Here is a 13,751-nt window from a genome sequence, read left to right as displayed (position 1 = left end):
CTGAAGGGGGGGGGGGGAGATAGGTGGAAATTAACCCATCTCTTCAGTTTGTTGGCAATTTAGTCAGGATCTAACCCGGCGCTTGCATTCCAGGCTGAACAGGATCACATTAATCAAACTCCAAAGCCTGCGGCATCCTGAAGAACACAGCCACCTGCCTTCCAAAAGCCTAAAAACAGCACTGACTTGTGGGAGGCCGGGGAAAACACACTTCCCCTTAGAAAAAAGCATCTCTCCCGAGCGGGCAGACCTGGCACTTTGCTCGTAAGCAAGCAAAGGGGATGGTCCAACGGCACGTCTCTCGCTGTTACGTAAGGGACAGATCTTTCTAGTGCAGCTGCGCTTTTGACGGCGATTCATCGGCCGGCTCAGTCGTTGGCCACGGGGCAGGGGGGAGCCGGGAAGAGGCAGCTGGCCTTTGGAATAAACAGCCGGAGGGCAGATCTGTCCCCTCGGCGTGTTTATCGTGGCCTGGGCTCGCTCCTGTGAAGAGACTGGCGGGCAGGATTTTCCCCCAGAGGGCACGGTCTGGTTATGCAACCCGGCAGCATCGTGTTAGCAAAGCACGAAAAGATCACAGATGGCATGCAGACCCACGCACGCACGCACGCAGCCTGGCTGGGGGGGGGGGGGTGGAGGAGACGAGGGAAGGATACTAGATGCCACCGTTCCCCAAAACCCCACAAGAGAAAGCCGTCGTCCTGTTCAGCATTCCCCGCATGTCCGTGTAAGGAAGAATTTTGTTTATTTTGCTCCCCACATGAGAGGGGAAGGAATGATTTACAGGGAGGAGTCGATGCCATGTTACTTCCTCATCCGGGAGGCACCGAGGCAGAGCATCTGCCTGGCACGCAGAAGGCCCCAGGTTCAGTGCCTGGCATCTCTAGTTAAAAGGGAGCGGGCAGCGGGTGATGCGAAAGGCTGAGACCCCGGAGAGCTCCCTGCCGGTTTGATAAGACAGGCACGGACTGCGATGGACCAAAGGTCTGATGTGGTATAGGGGAGCCTATCTATACCTTGTGGCTAGTAGCCACTGATGGACCTCTGCTCCATATGCTTATCCAATTCCCTCTTGAAGCCGTCCATGCTTGTAGCCGCCACCACTTTATGTGGCAGTGAATCCCATGTGTTAATCACTCTTTGGGTGAAGAAGTACTTCCTTTTATCAATTCTAACCCGACTGCTCAGCAATTTCATTGAGTGCTCACAAGTTCTTGTACTATGAGAAAGGGAGAAAAGTACCTCTTTCTCTACCTGCTCTATCCCATGCATCATCTTGTAAACCTCGATCTTGTCACCCCTCAGCCGTCGTTTCTCCAAGCTAAAGTGCCCCAAGCGTTTTAACCTGTCTTCATAGGGAAAGTGTTCCAACCCTTTTACCATTCTAGTTGCCCTTTTCTGCACTTTCCCCAAAGCTATAATATCCTTTCTGCGGTGTGGTGACCAGAACTGTACACAGTACTCCAAATGAGGTCGCACCATCGATTTATACAGGGGCATGATGACACTGGCTGATTTGTTTTCAATTCCCTTCCGAATAATCCCCAGCATAGCGTTGGCCTTTTTTATTGGTGTGTCACCATAAAGTGGATTATTACTCTCCCCCACCCATAGACATGCAGCATTTCCCGGGCTATGAGGGAGCGGCACAGTGATCCTGGATGCACCTGGCCCAGGATAAGGCGTGTTACGAGAATTCAACAATAAAGTCCCTTGGAGTATTGTGCGTGTCCAAAAAACGAGATGCAGCCAGCTGAGATAAACCTCAGGGATTAACGGGAGGGTCAAAACAGCCTGTACAGAATCAGTCGACAGATTCACGGGGCCTTGAGCCTTGAAGAAAAGGAAGGATACATTTTAATAAATGAATTCAGAACCTTTTGGGGGCAAATAGGGTTTCAGGCAGCTCCTCCTCCTCACTCACAACGGCGTCTGACAGCAAAGAAAAGAGACGGTTTATACCAATCCTCATAAGAACGTAAGAGGAGCCAATGTTGGATCAGGCCAATGGCCCATCCAGGCCAACACTCTGTATCACACAGTGGCTAAAAAGACCAGGGGCCGTCAGGAGGTCCAGCAGTGGGGCCAGGACACCAGAAGCCCTCCCACTGTTGACCCCCCCCCAAGCACCAAGAAGACAGAGCATCCCTTGCCCCAGACTGAGAGTTCTTACTTATACCTTGTGGCTAATAGCCACTGATGGACCTTTGCTCCACATGCTTTCCTCATCATGTCAGGGGTCATCCAGGTGTCCACTAGCGGGGCCAGAACTCCAGAAGCCCTCCCACTGTTGGCTCCCCCCCCAAGCACCAAGAATACAGAGCATCCCTTGCCCCAGACTGAGAGTTCCTACTTATACCTTGTGGCTAATAGCCACTGATGGACCTCTGCTCCAAGCCGCAAACCTGCATCGAATCCCACGTTAGCATCAGGTCCTGGTGGCTTAATGACCAGACACTTTAAATCGTGTTATACACACACACACACACACACACACACACACACAAAGGTTACCACTACAGAGCGGGGGGCCCCCCAACAGGATGGCCATGGGCACCACGGCAACCACAAACACCTTTCCTGGTGCCCGCCAACTGCTTTCAGAAAGTGGGCATGACTCTGTGGGGTTTTATCCCAGCGGGGCTTCTGATTGGTTGGGCAGATTAAAAGGCTTCCTGTTAAACGGAGCTTCTGCCTGAAATGTTGAAGAGGCACTATCGAAACAAAGTTAGAATCCAGTGGCACCTTTAAGACCAACGAAGTTCAATTCGGGGTCGAAGCGGTTGTGTGCATGAACACTTCATCAGATACAGCGAAACAAGACTTCCTCAACCGTTACATATAGATAAGGGGGGGGGTGTTATTGCCAGGAAGGGCTAGTTAGAGTCAAGATGCAGAAGTAACTGAGCAATAAGGACAGCTAAGATGGGATTAAAACAGCTGGTGAGACCTGTGAATGGCAGCCAATCAGCATACCGATAACCAGGGCTATTTTGGGGCAGGAACGCACAGGAACGGAGTTCCGGCTGGCTCCCGAGTTGGCCACACCCAGCAGGAACTCTTTAGCATAATAGGCCACGTCCAACAGCAGAAACCCATTAGGATTGGCTACATTAGGGGGTGTGTGGCCTTACATGCAAAGGAGTTCCGGCTACAAAAAAAGGCCCTGGGTTTTGACCACAAATAAGGTAAACAGAATAAGAAGCAAAAGGTGGGTGTGGCTGGATGACCACACTTCTGGTAACACGGGGTGCGGTCTAATATGCCAATGAGCTGTGCTGTCAGGGGTGTGACCTAATATGCTAATGAGTTTCTGCTGTTGGGTGTGGCCTATTATGCTAATGAGTTCCTGCTGGGCTTTTTCCACAAAAGAGCCCTGCCGATAATAAAAGTTAACAAAACAGATGTGAGAACTAAGTTCTTCCTGATATTTCATGGTGGGCCTCACCCTTTTGTGCCCAGTCAGAATTCCAAAGGTGCCAGTAGGTTCAAAAAGGTTGGGGACCCCTGCATCTGCCAATTTAAAACAAACCAACAAACTTGTGGCTTGGGGAGGGGGGTTGGTGGCATTCAGTGATAACGTCAGAGCCAGTCTGGTGTGGTTAGAAGCATGGACTCTTACTTGGGAGAACTTGGTTTGATTTCCCACTCCTCCATATGCAGCTGCTGGCATGACCTTGGGTCAGTCACAAGTTCTCTCAGAGCTCTCTCAGCCCCACCTACCTCAGAGGGTGTGTGTTGTGGGGAGGGGAAGGGAAAGGAGATTGTAAGCAATGATCCCTCTGAGCTGTAGAGTCTTGTGAGCAAAAATTCCAGTTTGTGAGCTACTGGCATTAAAGTTGTGAGCGAGCGATTTGGCTACTGCATAAATTAGTGTGCTCTGGAGCCCTCCTTCCTGAGCTAAGACAAAAATGTGTGAGCTGGAGGCTAAAAAACTGTGAGCTAACTCACACTAACTCAGCTTAGAGGGAACACTGATTGTAAGCTGCCCTGAGACTCCTTTGGGTAGTGAAGGGCGGGGTATAAATCCAATCTCTTCTCTTCTTCTTAGAAGGCAGTAGTGGATTAAAGAAGTACTGACCTAGGCGGTCAAGAACATTGGCCTAAATGAGCATGGTATGTAGGAAAATGGTTACTCACAGAAGTTGCTGCTAAGTTTTCATTTAGAACATCCACCACTGATGATAAAGTTTCCTGGAACTTAAAAGGGCACTGCTAGGAAATACTGCCAAGTAACATTCTTATCTAAACGCTGTACCAAAAACTGGCATACGAAAAACAGAACAGAACAGCATGACGCTTACATAACCTCTGGAATGTCTACTGCACGGCGAGATGGTCCAACATCTCCAGGAAACCATCCCGCCGGCCAGAATTCCTTCCTGGGTAGGGGGGTCCAGTTCCAGAAGATGGGTGTCAGGCACAAGACCCAATCACTGCCTAGGGCAGGCCTGCACAACAGATGACCCTGAAGTCAAACACAGCCTAGCATCCGGTTTGGTGTAGTGGTTAAGTGCGTGGACTCTAATCTGGGAGAGCCGGGTTTGATTCCCCACTCCTCCACTTGCACCTGGCTGGATGACCTTGGGCAAGCCGTAGTTCTCATAAGAGCTGTTCTTGAAAAAGAGCAGTTTCTGTCAAGAGCTCTCTCAGCCCCACCTACCTCACAGGGTGTCTGTTGTGGGGAGGGGGAGGGGAATGAGTTTGTAAGCCGCTCTGAGACTCCTTTGGGTAGTGAAGGGCAGGGTATAAATCCAATCTCTTCTTATTCTTCATCCAGAAGACTAGTCTGGCAGTTTCCTTGTTCCATGGCCCATGCAGACAGCAAGACAGGGAGTGTTTACTGTGCCCCTGGTGGGCCACAATCAGTGTTCCCTCTAAGCTGAGTTAGTGTGAGCTAGCTCAGTTTTTCAGCCTCCGGCTCACACATTTTTGTCTCAGCTCAGGAAGGGATGGCTGCAGAGCAAACTAATTTATGCGGTAGCCAAATTGCTCACTCACAGCTTTAATGCCAGTAGCTCACAAAATACAATTTTTGCTCACAAGACTCCACACCTTAGAGGGATCATTGGCCTAGGGCTGGTGGGCCACAGGTTGGGCAGCCCAACTCTACGGAAAGGCTATGCCCCACCTTCGTCCCTATGCTCTCTGCAGGTCTCTAAACCGACTTTGCGACTTGCCAGTACCAGGGCAGTTTGGAGAAGAAGAAGAAGAAGAGACTGGATTTATACCCAAAGGTGTCTCAGAGCAGTTTACAATCTCCTTCCCTTCCCCTCCCCACAACAGACACCCTGTGAGGTAGGCGGGGCTAAGAGAGCTCTTTTGAGGACTGCTCGTGAGAGAACAGCTCGGAGAGAACTTGCAACTGACCCAAGGTCACACCAACACCTGCATGTAGAGGAGTGGGGAATCAAACCCAGTTCTCCCAGATTAGAGTCTGCACTCCTAACCACTGCACCAAACTGGATCTACAAAACTGGCATACTGTGACCCGCTTTAACTATGTAAGCATATGGCCAGCATGGTGTAGTGGTTACAGCGTCGGACAAGGACCTGGCAAATCCAGGCCTGAATCTCCACTGGTGTCGTGGAAGCCTGCTGGGTGACCTTGGGCCAGTCACACACTCTCCAGTCTAACCTGCCCCGCAGGGTTGTCGTGAGAATAAAATGGAGGAGAGAAGAATGGTATGAGTTGCTTTGGGTACCCATTGGGGTGAAAGGCGGGATATAACTAAAGGAAAATAAAAAATAAAATCAAAATTTGCTCGGTAAGTCACACTGACTCATCCTGAAATATTAATATTGGCTTCAGACATCTCATTGCTGTGGGATGGAGAACCAAAGGGCTGGCCGGACACCCCCCTCATTTTGTTCGTAATGACTATTCAATCTCTGCCACTGTGTTTTGGGAAGCCGCATGAAAAACAACCACCCTTTTCCATCATTTTGGCCAATTTTTGCCGCCCTCTGACATCCTTGGAAACAGACTATTTGTATATGGCTTTGGAACAGTTGGTCAGATGTATAGGTGTACTACAGGCAATGCCTAGATTGGAACGATAAATGAAAACCTTGGGTTCTGCAAGTAGCTGCCCTTTCGAGTTTAAGAACTAGACTGTGCAGCAGATAAGGGATCAAACATCCCCACTGAACATTGATGGCCTTTCACCAGCGCCTCCTTAGCAAGGGGTTCTGTTTTATCGGGACAGACACAGCTCTTACTTTGTGTGGCCACTGGGAAAGGGAATCAAAACAAGAGAACAAGAAGGGAGCCCTGCAGTCCAGTGGTCCATCTAGTCCAGCATCCTGTCTCACACAGCGGCCACCCAGTTCCTCTGGAGGGCCAACAGCAGGGCACAGAGCCCAAGGCCTTCCCTGATAAGAACATCAGAAGAGCCCTGCTGGATCAGTCCAGTGGTCCATCTAGTCCAGCATCCTGTCTCACACAGGGGCCAACAACAGGCCAGAGAAGCTGAGGCCTTTGTAAGCACATCAGAAGAGCCCTGCTGGATCAGACCCGTGGTCCATCCAGTCCAGCATCCTGTCTCACACAGGGGCCAACCAGTTCCTCTGGAGGGCCAACAACAGGGCAGAGAAGCAGAGGCCTTCCTAAGCACATCAGAAGAGCCCTGCTGGATCAGACCAGTGGTCCCTCAAGTCCAGCATCCTGTCTCACACAGTGGCCAACCAGTTCCTCTGGAGGGCCAACAACAGGGCACAGAGGCTGAGACCGCCTTATGGAGGGCCAGCAACAGGGCAGAGAGGCCGAGGCCTTCCCCTGGTGTTGCCTCCTGGCTCTGGGATTCAGAGGTTGACTTCATCTGAACATGGAGGTTCCCCTCAGTCACCATGGCTAGTAGCCACTGAGACTTATCCTCCATGAATCTATCTAATCCCCTTTTAAAGCAGTCTATGCCTGCGGCCATCACTACATCCTATGGCAGTGAATCCCACATTTTAGCCATTCGTTGCATAAAGAAGTATTTCCTTTTGCCCGTCCTCAATCTACTGTCCATCAGCTTCCTTAGATGCCCTCAAGTTCAAGTATTTTGGGAGACCAACTACATCCCCTGAATTCTAAAGCCACAAGATGGGGATTGGGGAATTCTCTGCAACAGAGTGCTCTCCAGACGGAACTGTAATGCTGGCTTCAGTACATGCCAAGGGAGGTGTAAGAGCACTGGTGCGATGGCTGCTCTGCTTACAGCCATTTGCCATAATACTATGGAGGAACTGAAGACAATGGGGAGATTTACATCCCCTGGCCAGCATGGTGTCTACAATTCAGCAATTAAGAAGAAGAAGAGATTGGATTTATACCCCGCCCTTCACTCGGGAGTCTCAGAGCGGCTTACAAACCCCTTCCCCTCCCCACAACAGACACCCTGTGAGATGGGTGGGGCTGAGAGAGCTCTGTCCTTGGGAGAACAGCTCTTATCAGAACTACGGCTTGCCCAGGGTCATCCAGCCAGGTACAAGTGGAGGAGCGGGGAATCAAACCCAGGTCTCCCAGATAAAGAGTCCATGCACTTAACCACTATACCAAACTGGCTCTCTTACTCAATTAAGTTCAGTACCAGGCAAATCCAGCTGCTGTCACTGAAATCTGTTCTTGTCCAAGCATGTCTCCATTTGTCTTTGCTTCACTTACGTGTATTATTCAGAAGGCAGCCTCAGTTCTGAACGTATTGGCCAATCCACTCATCTAGCAGTGGCTGCGAGGCTGGGATGACAGAACACGTGTAGCCACAGAGCATATCTAAAGGGCTTAACGGGACTTATGACAGCACACAGACAATTACTTCAGGCCCCAGATTTATGTCATTTACCCACGCTTCGATCTCGTACACATTCCAAAACTTCGTTAACCCCAAGAGTACCTCCTCTGCTCCACAACTCTGACGTACTCAACACAGGACAAAGGGCACTGAGCAAACACAGTTCTTAGAAGACAGGCTCAAAGTTCTTGGAGCAGGACACCAAAGTGCAAGGGAAATACGCAGCAGGAGGGAGCCAGTTTGGTGTAGTGGTTAAAAGTGCGTGGACTCTAATCTGGGAGAACCAGGTTTGATTCCCCCACTCCTCCACTTGCACCCATTGGATAATCTTGGGAAAGCCATAGTTCTGGCACAGCTGTTCTTGAAAAAGAGGAGTTTCTGTCAAGAGCTCTCTCAGCCCCACCTAGCTCACAGGGTGTCTGTTGTGGGAAGGGGAAGGGGAAGGAGATTGTAAGCCGCTCTGAGACTCCTCTGGGTAGTGAAGGGCGGGGTACAAATCCAATCTCTTCTTCTCTTCTCCGTCATTGGTAACCATCACCTTTCTGTCCTGTGCCAACGGAAGTGCTGTTCTACTGGATAAACTGCTGCTGCACCAATGAAATGCCATCTTAGGATTCAAAGCTATTATAACGGCTCAGCCGTTCTTGAAATCAGAGGCGCATTCCAAGGAAGGGAAAATGCCAACAGCACCTCTGGTTCCAGAACAGTGGGGCTTCACAGTATCTTGATAATAAGGCGCGGAGTATACGGAAAGCCTGGGTTTCGCAAGAAGCCATCATTTGTGGTTACGTCTGAACCACAGACTGCGGTCCTCCTCTGCCCTACAAAGCAGGACCGAACCACAGATATGAGTTGGGATTTACAGGGAAGATGACAAACCACACCAGTTGTCTGAAACCCAAATAATGGATTCTTGCAGAAGCAGAAGTTGTCGATCCCCACACTGCTCCGTGCAATGGGCCATGGTTTGCTTTTCAGCACAGACTGTGTCCGAGGAAGTGCTTTTCAGCATATAAACCTTGGCTGCCTTCAACACACGCATGTCAACCAGAAAGGAAAGGAAGCTGCCAAGTACAAACAAGTGGCGTTCTTGCCCCACCTGGGCAGCATTAGAAACGAATGCTGGAGGTCGCTTTCTACCTTTCTGGAGGACTCTTAAAAGGGAAGAGCCAGACAAAACTGGGTTTAAATACAGGGCTCCTTGCCAATGCTCCCTCAAAGCTGTGGAGTCTTGTGAGCAAAAATTCTACTTTGTGAGCTATTGGCATTAAAGTTGTGAGCGAGTGATTTGGCTGCTGCATCAATTAGTTTGCTCTGGAGCAATGCTCCCTTTAAGCTGTGGAGTCTTGTGAGCAAAAATTCTATTTTTGTGAGCGAGCGATTTGGCTGTTGCATCAATTCGTTTGCTCTGGAGCCCTCCTTCCTGAGCTAAAACAAAAATGTGTGAGCCGGAGGCTAAAAAACTGTGAGCTAGCTCACACTAACTCACCTTAGAGGGAACACTATTCTGGGGCCATCCTTCCTCAGCTGAGACAAAAATGTGTGAGCTGGAGGCTAAAGAAACTGTGAGCTAGCTCGGACTAAGTCAGCTTAGTGGGAACACTGGGCTCAACAAATCTTAACAAATGCCTAGAACAGGAGTCTCAAACATGCAGCCCGGAGGCCAGATCAGGCCCCCGGAGGGCTTCTATCAGGCCCTCAGTAGAACTGACTGTCTTCTGCTGTTTGGTGTAGTGGTTTATGTAGTGGTTAAGTGCGCGGACTCTAATCTGGGAGAACCGGGTTTGATTCCCCACTCCTCCACTTGCCCCTGACTAGATGACCTTGGGCAAGCCATAGTTCTGATAACAGCTGTTCTTGGAAAAAGAGCAGTTTCTGTCAAGAGCTCTCTCAGCCCCACCTACCTCACAGGGTGTCTGTTGTGGGGAGGGGAAGGGAAAGGAGTTTGTAAGCCGCTCTGAGACACCTTTGGGTAGTGAAGGGCGGGGTATGAATCCAATCTCCTCCTCCTCTTCTTCCAGTTCTGCTGCTGCTGCGTCATTGTAGGCTTGCAGGTTACAGATACCCCCCTGAACAGCATACTCAGGATTGCAACAGCACAGACATTTTGACGCAATAATTCAGAGCAACAACAACAACAACAACAACAGCCCTGCAGAGTACTCACCGTTAATTTCCAAAGCGCACCAACACTTTGACCTGAGTTTAAGCAGCACAAGTAACCTGGTCCATTCTGGATTCAAGCTCAAAGGCATCGGGGCGGTCCTGAGGATTAGCAGCCAACATGTCTTTCAAGAGCCGCTTGATCCCCTCGGACATGGAAGTCCTGCGCTTTTGGGGGATGTGCAGCTCCATCTTTGGGTTCTCTAGCAGTGCCTCCCCGACGGGTACAATCTCGGTCCCCTGCTTGATGTAAGTCCCCAGCAGCTCCTTCTTGGTCTCCGCGTCGATAAACGTTATCCTCTCGATCATGGCCCAGATGATGATGCCCAGGGCAAAGATGTCGGCCTTGGCAGTGTAGTGCCCCTCCCACACCTCCGGGGCCATGTAGAAGTCCGAGCCGCAGGCGGACGACAGCCAGTATTTGTTCACGTTCACGTCCTTGTTGTCGTTCCCCCCGTCCTTGCCGCGGGCGGTCAAGCCGGCGCACACCTTGCTGAGCCCGAAGTCGGCCACCTTGAGGACGGGGGCGCCGGACCTCTCGGTGATCAGGATGTTGTCCGGCTTCAGGTCCCTGTGCACGATGTGGTTCTTGTGGAGGAAGGCGATGGCGCTTGTCAGCTGCAGCATGAAGCTCCTGTTGGTGGCCGGGTCGGGCCTGCGCGAGAGGATGTACTGGTTCAGGTCTCCGCCTTCGCAGAACTCCATGACGAACCAGAGATAGCAGGGTTCTTCGGCGTAGCCCAGGATCCTCTCACCTTGCGGGAGGAGGGACAGGACAAGGAGAAGGTTAGTGCGTAGGCAAGACTACAGACTCATCATAACCTATCGTTCTGCCCACCCTCCCTCTGGAAGGTCAGTTAAGAATTGTGTCAGGACCATACTGAACATACTGCATGGATTATTCAGCTATAAAGAAGGCAGGTGAGCAGTATATGTGGCTTACAGGTAGCGTTCATGTCTAGAGGTCGGGCAAGTGTGTCGGGTTACCATGAAAGCAGGGCCGGCCCCAGCTTATTTTGCACTCTAGGCAAGAATCCCTTCTGGCACCCCCCCCGTGTCCCCCCGGTCAGAGCCAGCGGGGGAGGGGGGCTGTTGGCGGGGGGCGAGTGCAGTTTGGCGCCCCTCATCAGGGCACCTGGAGAAGAGGCTGACTGGCAGGGCGCTCACAAGCCATCACTCCCCCGGCCCTACTGCTGCAGCTGCCAGTCCCCGGCCGCGAGGAGGAGGAGGAGAAGCGCTCAGCTGGGAAGCCAAGGGGGCTGGCAGGGAGAAGTTAGCCGGCCAAAAAGGTGGTGGGCAGTGGCAGGGGTTACCCAGCCGTGGAAGGCAGGTGTTTAGGGGGGGGGGGGGGGGCTTTTGGTGGGGGACGGGTGCAGTTTGGCGCCACTAAGGGTTGGTGCGCTCTAGGCGAACACCTAGTTCGCCTAGTGAGCGAGCCGGCCCTGCATGAAATGCACTGAAACCCTGCTCCTTGAATTCAGGAGACATTTGGAGTGCAAACGATTTGAGAAATTGCTGCAACTACAAAGGCCAGAAGCTAGATGAAGGCACAGAACTCGAGGAAGGCCTCAGCCAGTATGCCCTGTTGCTGGACCTCCAGAGGAACTGGCTGGATACTGCATAAGAAGAAAAAGAGACTGGATTTATATCCCACCCTTCACTACCTGAAAGGAGTCTCAGAACGGCTTACAATCTCCTTTCCTTTCCTCTCCCCACAACAGACACCCTGCGAGGTAGGTGGGGCTGAGAGAGCTCTTTTGAGGACTGCTCTTGAGAGAAAAGCTCTGAGAGAACTTGTCACTGACCCAAGGTTACACCAGCAGTTGCATGGTGAGGAGTGGGAAATCAAACTGGCTCTTAACCACTACACCAAACTGGCTGGGTGCTGGACTAGATGGGCCACTGCTCTGATCCAGCAGGACTCTTAAGTTCTTATGAGCCCTGTGCAAGATTTCAAAGCCAAGAAACAGCCACTTTCACATGAAACATACTCCAGTTACATTCTGAGGTTCTGTGACACACACTGACAAGCAGTCTCGGAAGAGAAGCGTCGCCCAGATAGCTGGCTGGGGATGGGAGGGGTGTGTGCAGTGCTATTTTTCAAGGCAATAAGCTCGCTGGGAGCTATTAGGGTGAAGTGGCGGCGTTACTAAATTGGCAGCTCGCAAGTCTAAATTGTGTGGCGCTCATCTGCAGCGCAGTGCAGACTACCAGCGGGACTCTGTGGATGGCATTTAATAAACCCAGGTGACTCATAAGCCAGAGAAGAAGATGGGCTGTTCATCAGCTGTATAAGCCCAAAAGGAGTTCGGTCACACAGAAAGCCAGACAGGAAAGAAAACAAAAAACAACGGAGAGGACAGAATGCTCCGGCAGGCACAGAAGAAGAGAACGTCTAATGCAAAAGGGAAGGACAGTTGTAGGCACTTGGTACAATCCGGTAAACACCACAGATATGCAAACAAGCAGCTGTGGTCCACAAGGATAACTTTTGATCTAAGGTAGCCACACGCACGTCTTGCAAAGGATCAGATCTTCTGCTGAGACATGATCAGCAGATTATCCCCTGTGCCGGGGCACCCGTGCCAAAAGAAACAAATCCCAGCGCTGAGATCTTAGACATGGTTTCCCAGCACTGAAAGATGCACTGGTGGTAATTCTCCTTTTGGCATGCCCATCGTTACACCTGTGTGCCAGCCACAATGTTTACAACCAGAGATAATAACACTGGGATGGCAGGCAGAGACAGTCATATAGCATGTGCGTCACACCCGATGAGGGCTCGAGGTTCAGATCCAGCCGTCAGGTCTGGGAAGAGACCTCTGCCTGAAGGCTGGGAGAATCGTACCAAACAGGGAGCCGAAATAGCTTAACATATAATCTCCCCCCTCCGTTTTGTCTTAGCCCACCTTCTGTGAGGTGGGTTAGGGCCGGATTGTGTGACTGGCCCAAAGTCACCCCGTGAGTTTCCACAGCACACAGGGAATGCAAACAAACAAATGAAGCTGCCTTATACTGAATCGGACCACGGGTCCATTGAAGTCAGTATTGTCTACTCAGACTGGCAGTGGCCCTCTGGGGTCTTTCACATCACCTACTACCCGGTCCTTTTAACTGGAGATGCCGGGGATTGAACTTGGGACCTTCTGCATGCTAAGCAGAGGCTCTCCCACTGAGCCACAGCTCCTCCACCAAATCTAGGCCTCCCAGATCCTAGCCTGACACACTAACCACTGCACCGCATTGGCTGTTGCCACGCAGGGGTAGCTACCTTGCATGGCTTTGGCTGCCTGTACAGGTGACAGCAAATGGATATTCAATGTAAGAACATAAGAGAAGCCATGCTGGATCAGGCCAATGGCCCATCCAGTCCAACACTGTGTCACACAGTGGCCATGTGATTCACACAGTGGCCATGTGAATCACACATGGAATTCACTGCCACAGGAGGTGGCAGCGCCTACAAGCATGGACAGCTTCAAGAGGAAATTAGATAAGCACAAGGGGGGGACCCGCGATACTCGCGGGAGAGGGGGACCTCCACACCTATGAGGAAGAGGAGGAAACAGCAGGAGGAGGTAAGTTCCCCCCCTATCCAGCCGGCTCCCCGTCCCCTCCACCCCCTGGCTCGATCGGAGGAGTCCAGGTCTACCCACCCCTTCCCACTGCATTGGTAGACCTGCAGCCGCCCGGGCCTCGCTGCCCCCCCCGCCCCCCTATCCAGCCGGCTCCCCGTCCCCTCCACCCCCTGGCTCGATCGGAGGAGTCCAGGTCTACCCACCCCTTCCCACTGCATTGGTAGACCTGCAG

At 51.5% G+C, this 13,751-nt stretch overlaps 1 protein-coding gene across 1 annotated transcript in view; it reads right to left on the bottom strand.

The window, feature by feature from the left end:
* Nucleotides 1-13,751, bottom strand: part of LOC107115741 (serine/threonine-protein kinase 35-like) — a 33,846-nt gene that overhangs the window by 8,642 nt on the left and 11,453 nt on the right. Inside the window, exon 2 of the mRNA XM_015417506.1 lies at nt 9,946-10,745. Within this exon, the coding sequence (XP_015272992.1) occupies nt 9,984-10,745 (762 nt within the window). The 3' untranslated portion in view covers nt 9,946-9,983. The remainder of the gene's footprint in view (nt 1-9,945; nt 10,746-13,751) is intronic.

Source organism: Gekko japonicus, unplaced genomic scaffold, assembly GCF_001447785.1.
Source record: "Gekko japonicus isolate JY-2015 unplaced genomic scaffold, Gekko_japonicus_V1.1 scaffold4357, whole genome shotgun sequence".
Classification (NCBI taxonomy): Eukaryota; Metazoa; Chordata; class Lepidosauria; order Squamata; family Gekkonidae; genus Gekko; species Gekko japonicus.
The sequence above is the reverse complement of the archived record's forward strand: the minus strand, read 5'-3'. Positions and strand labels throughout refer to the sequence as shown.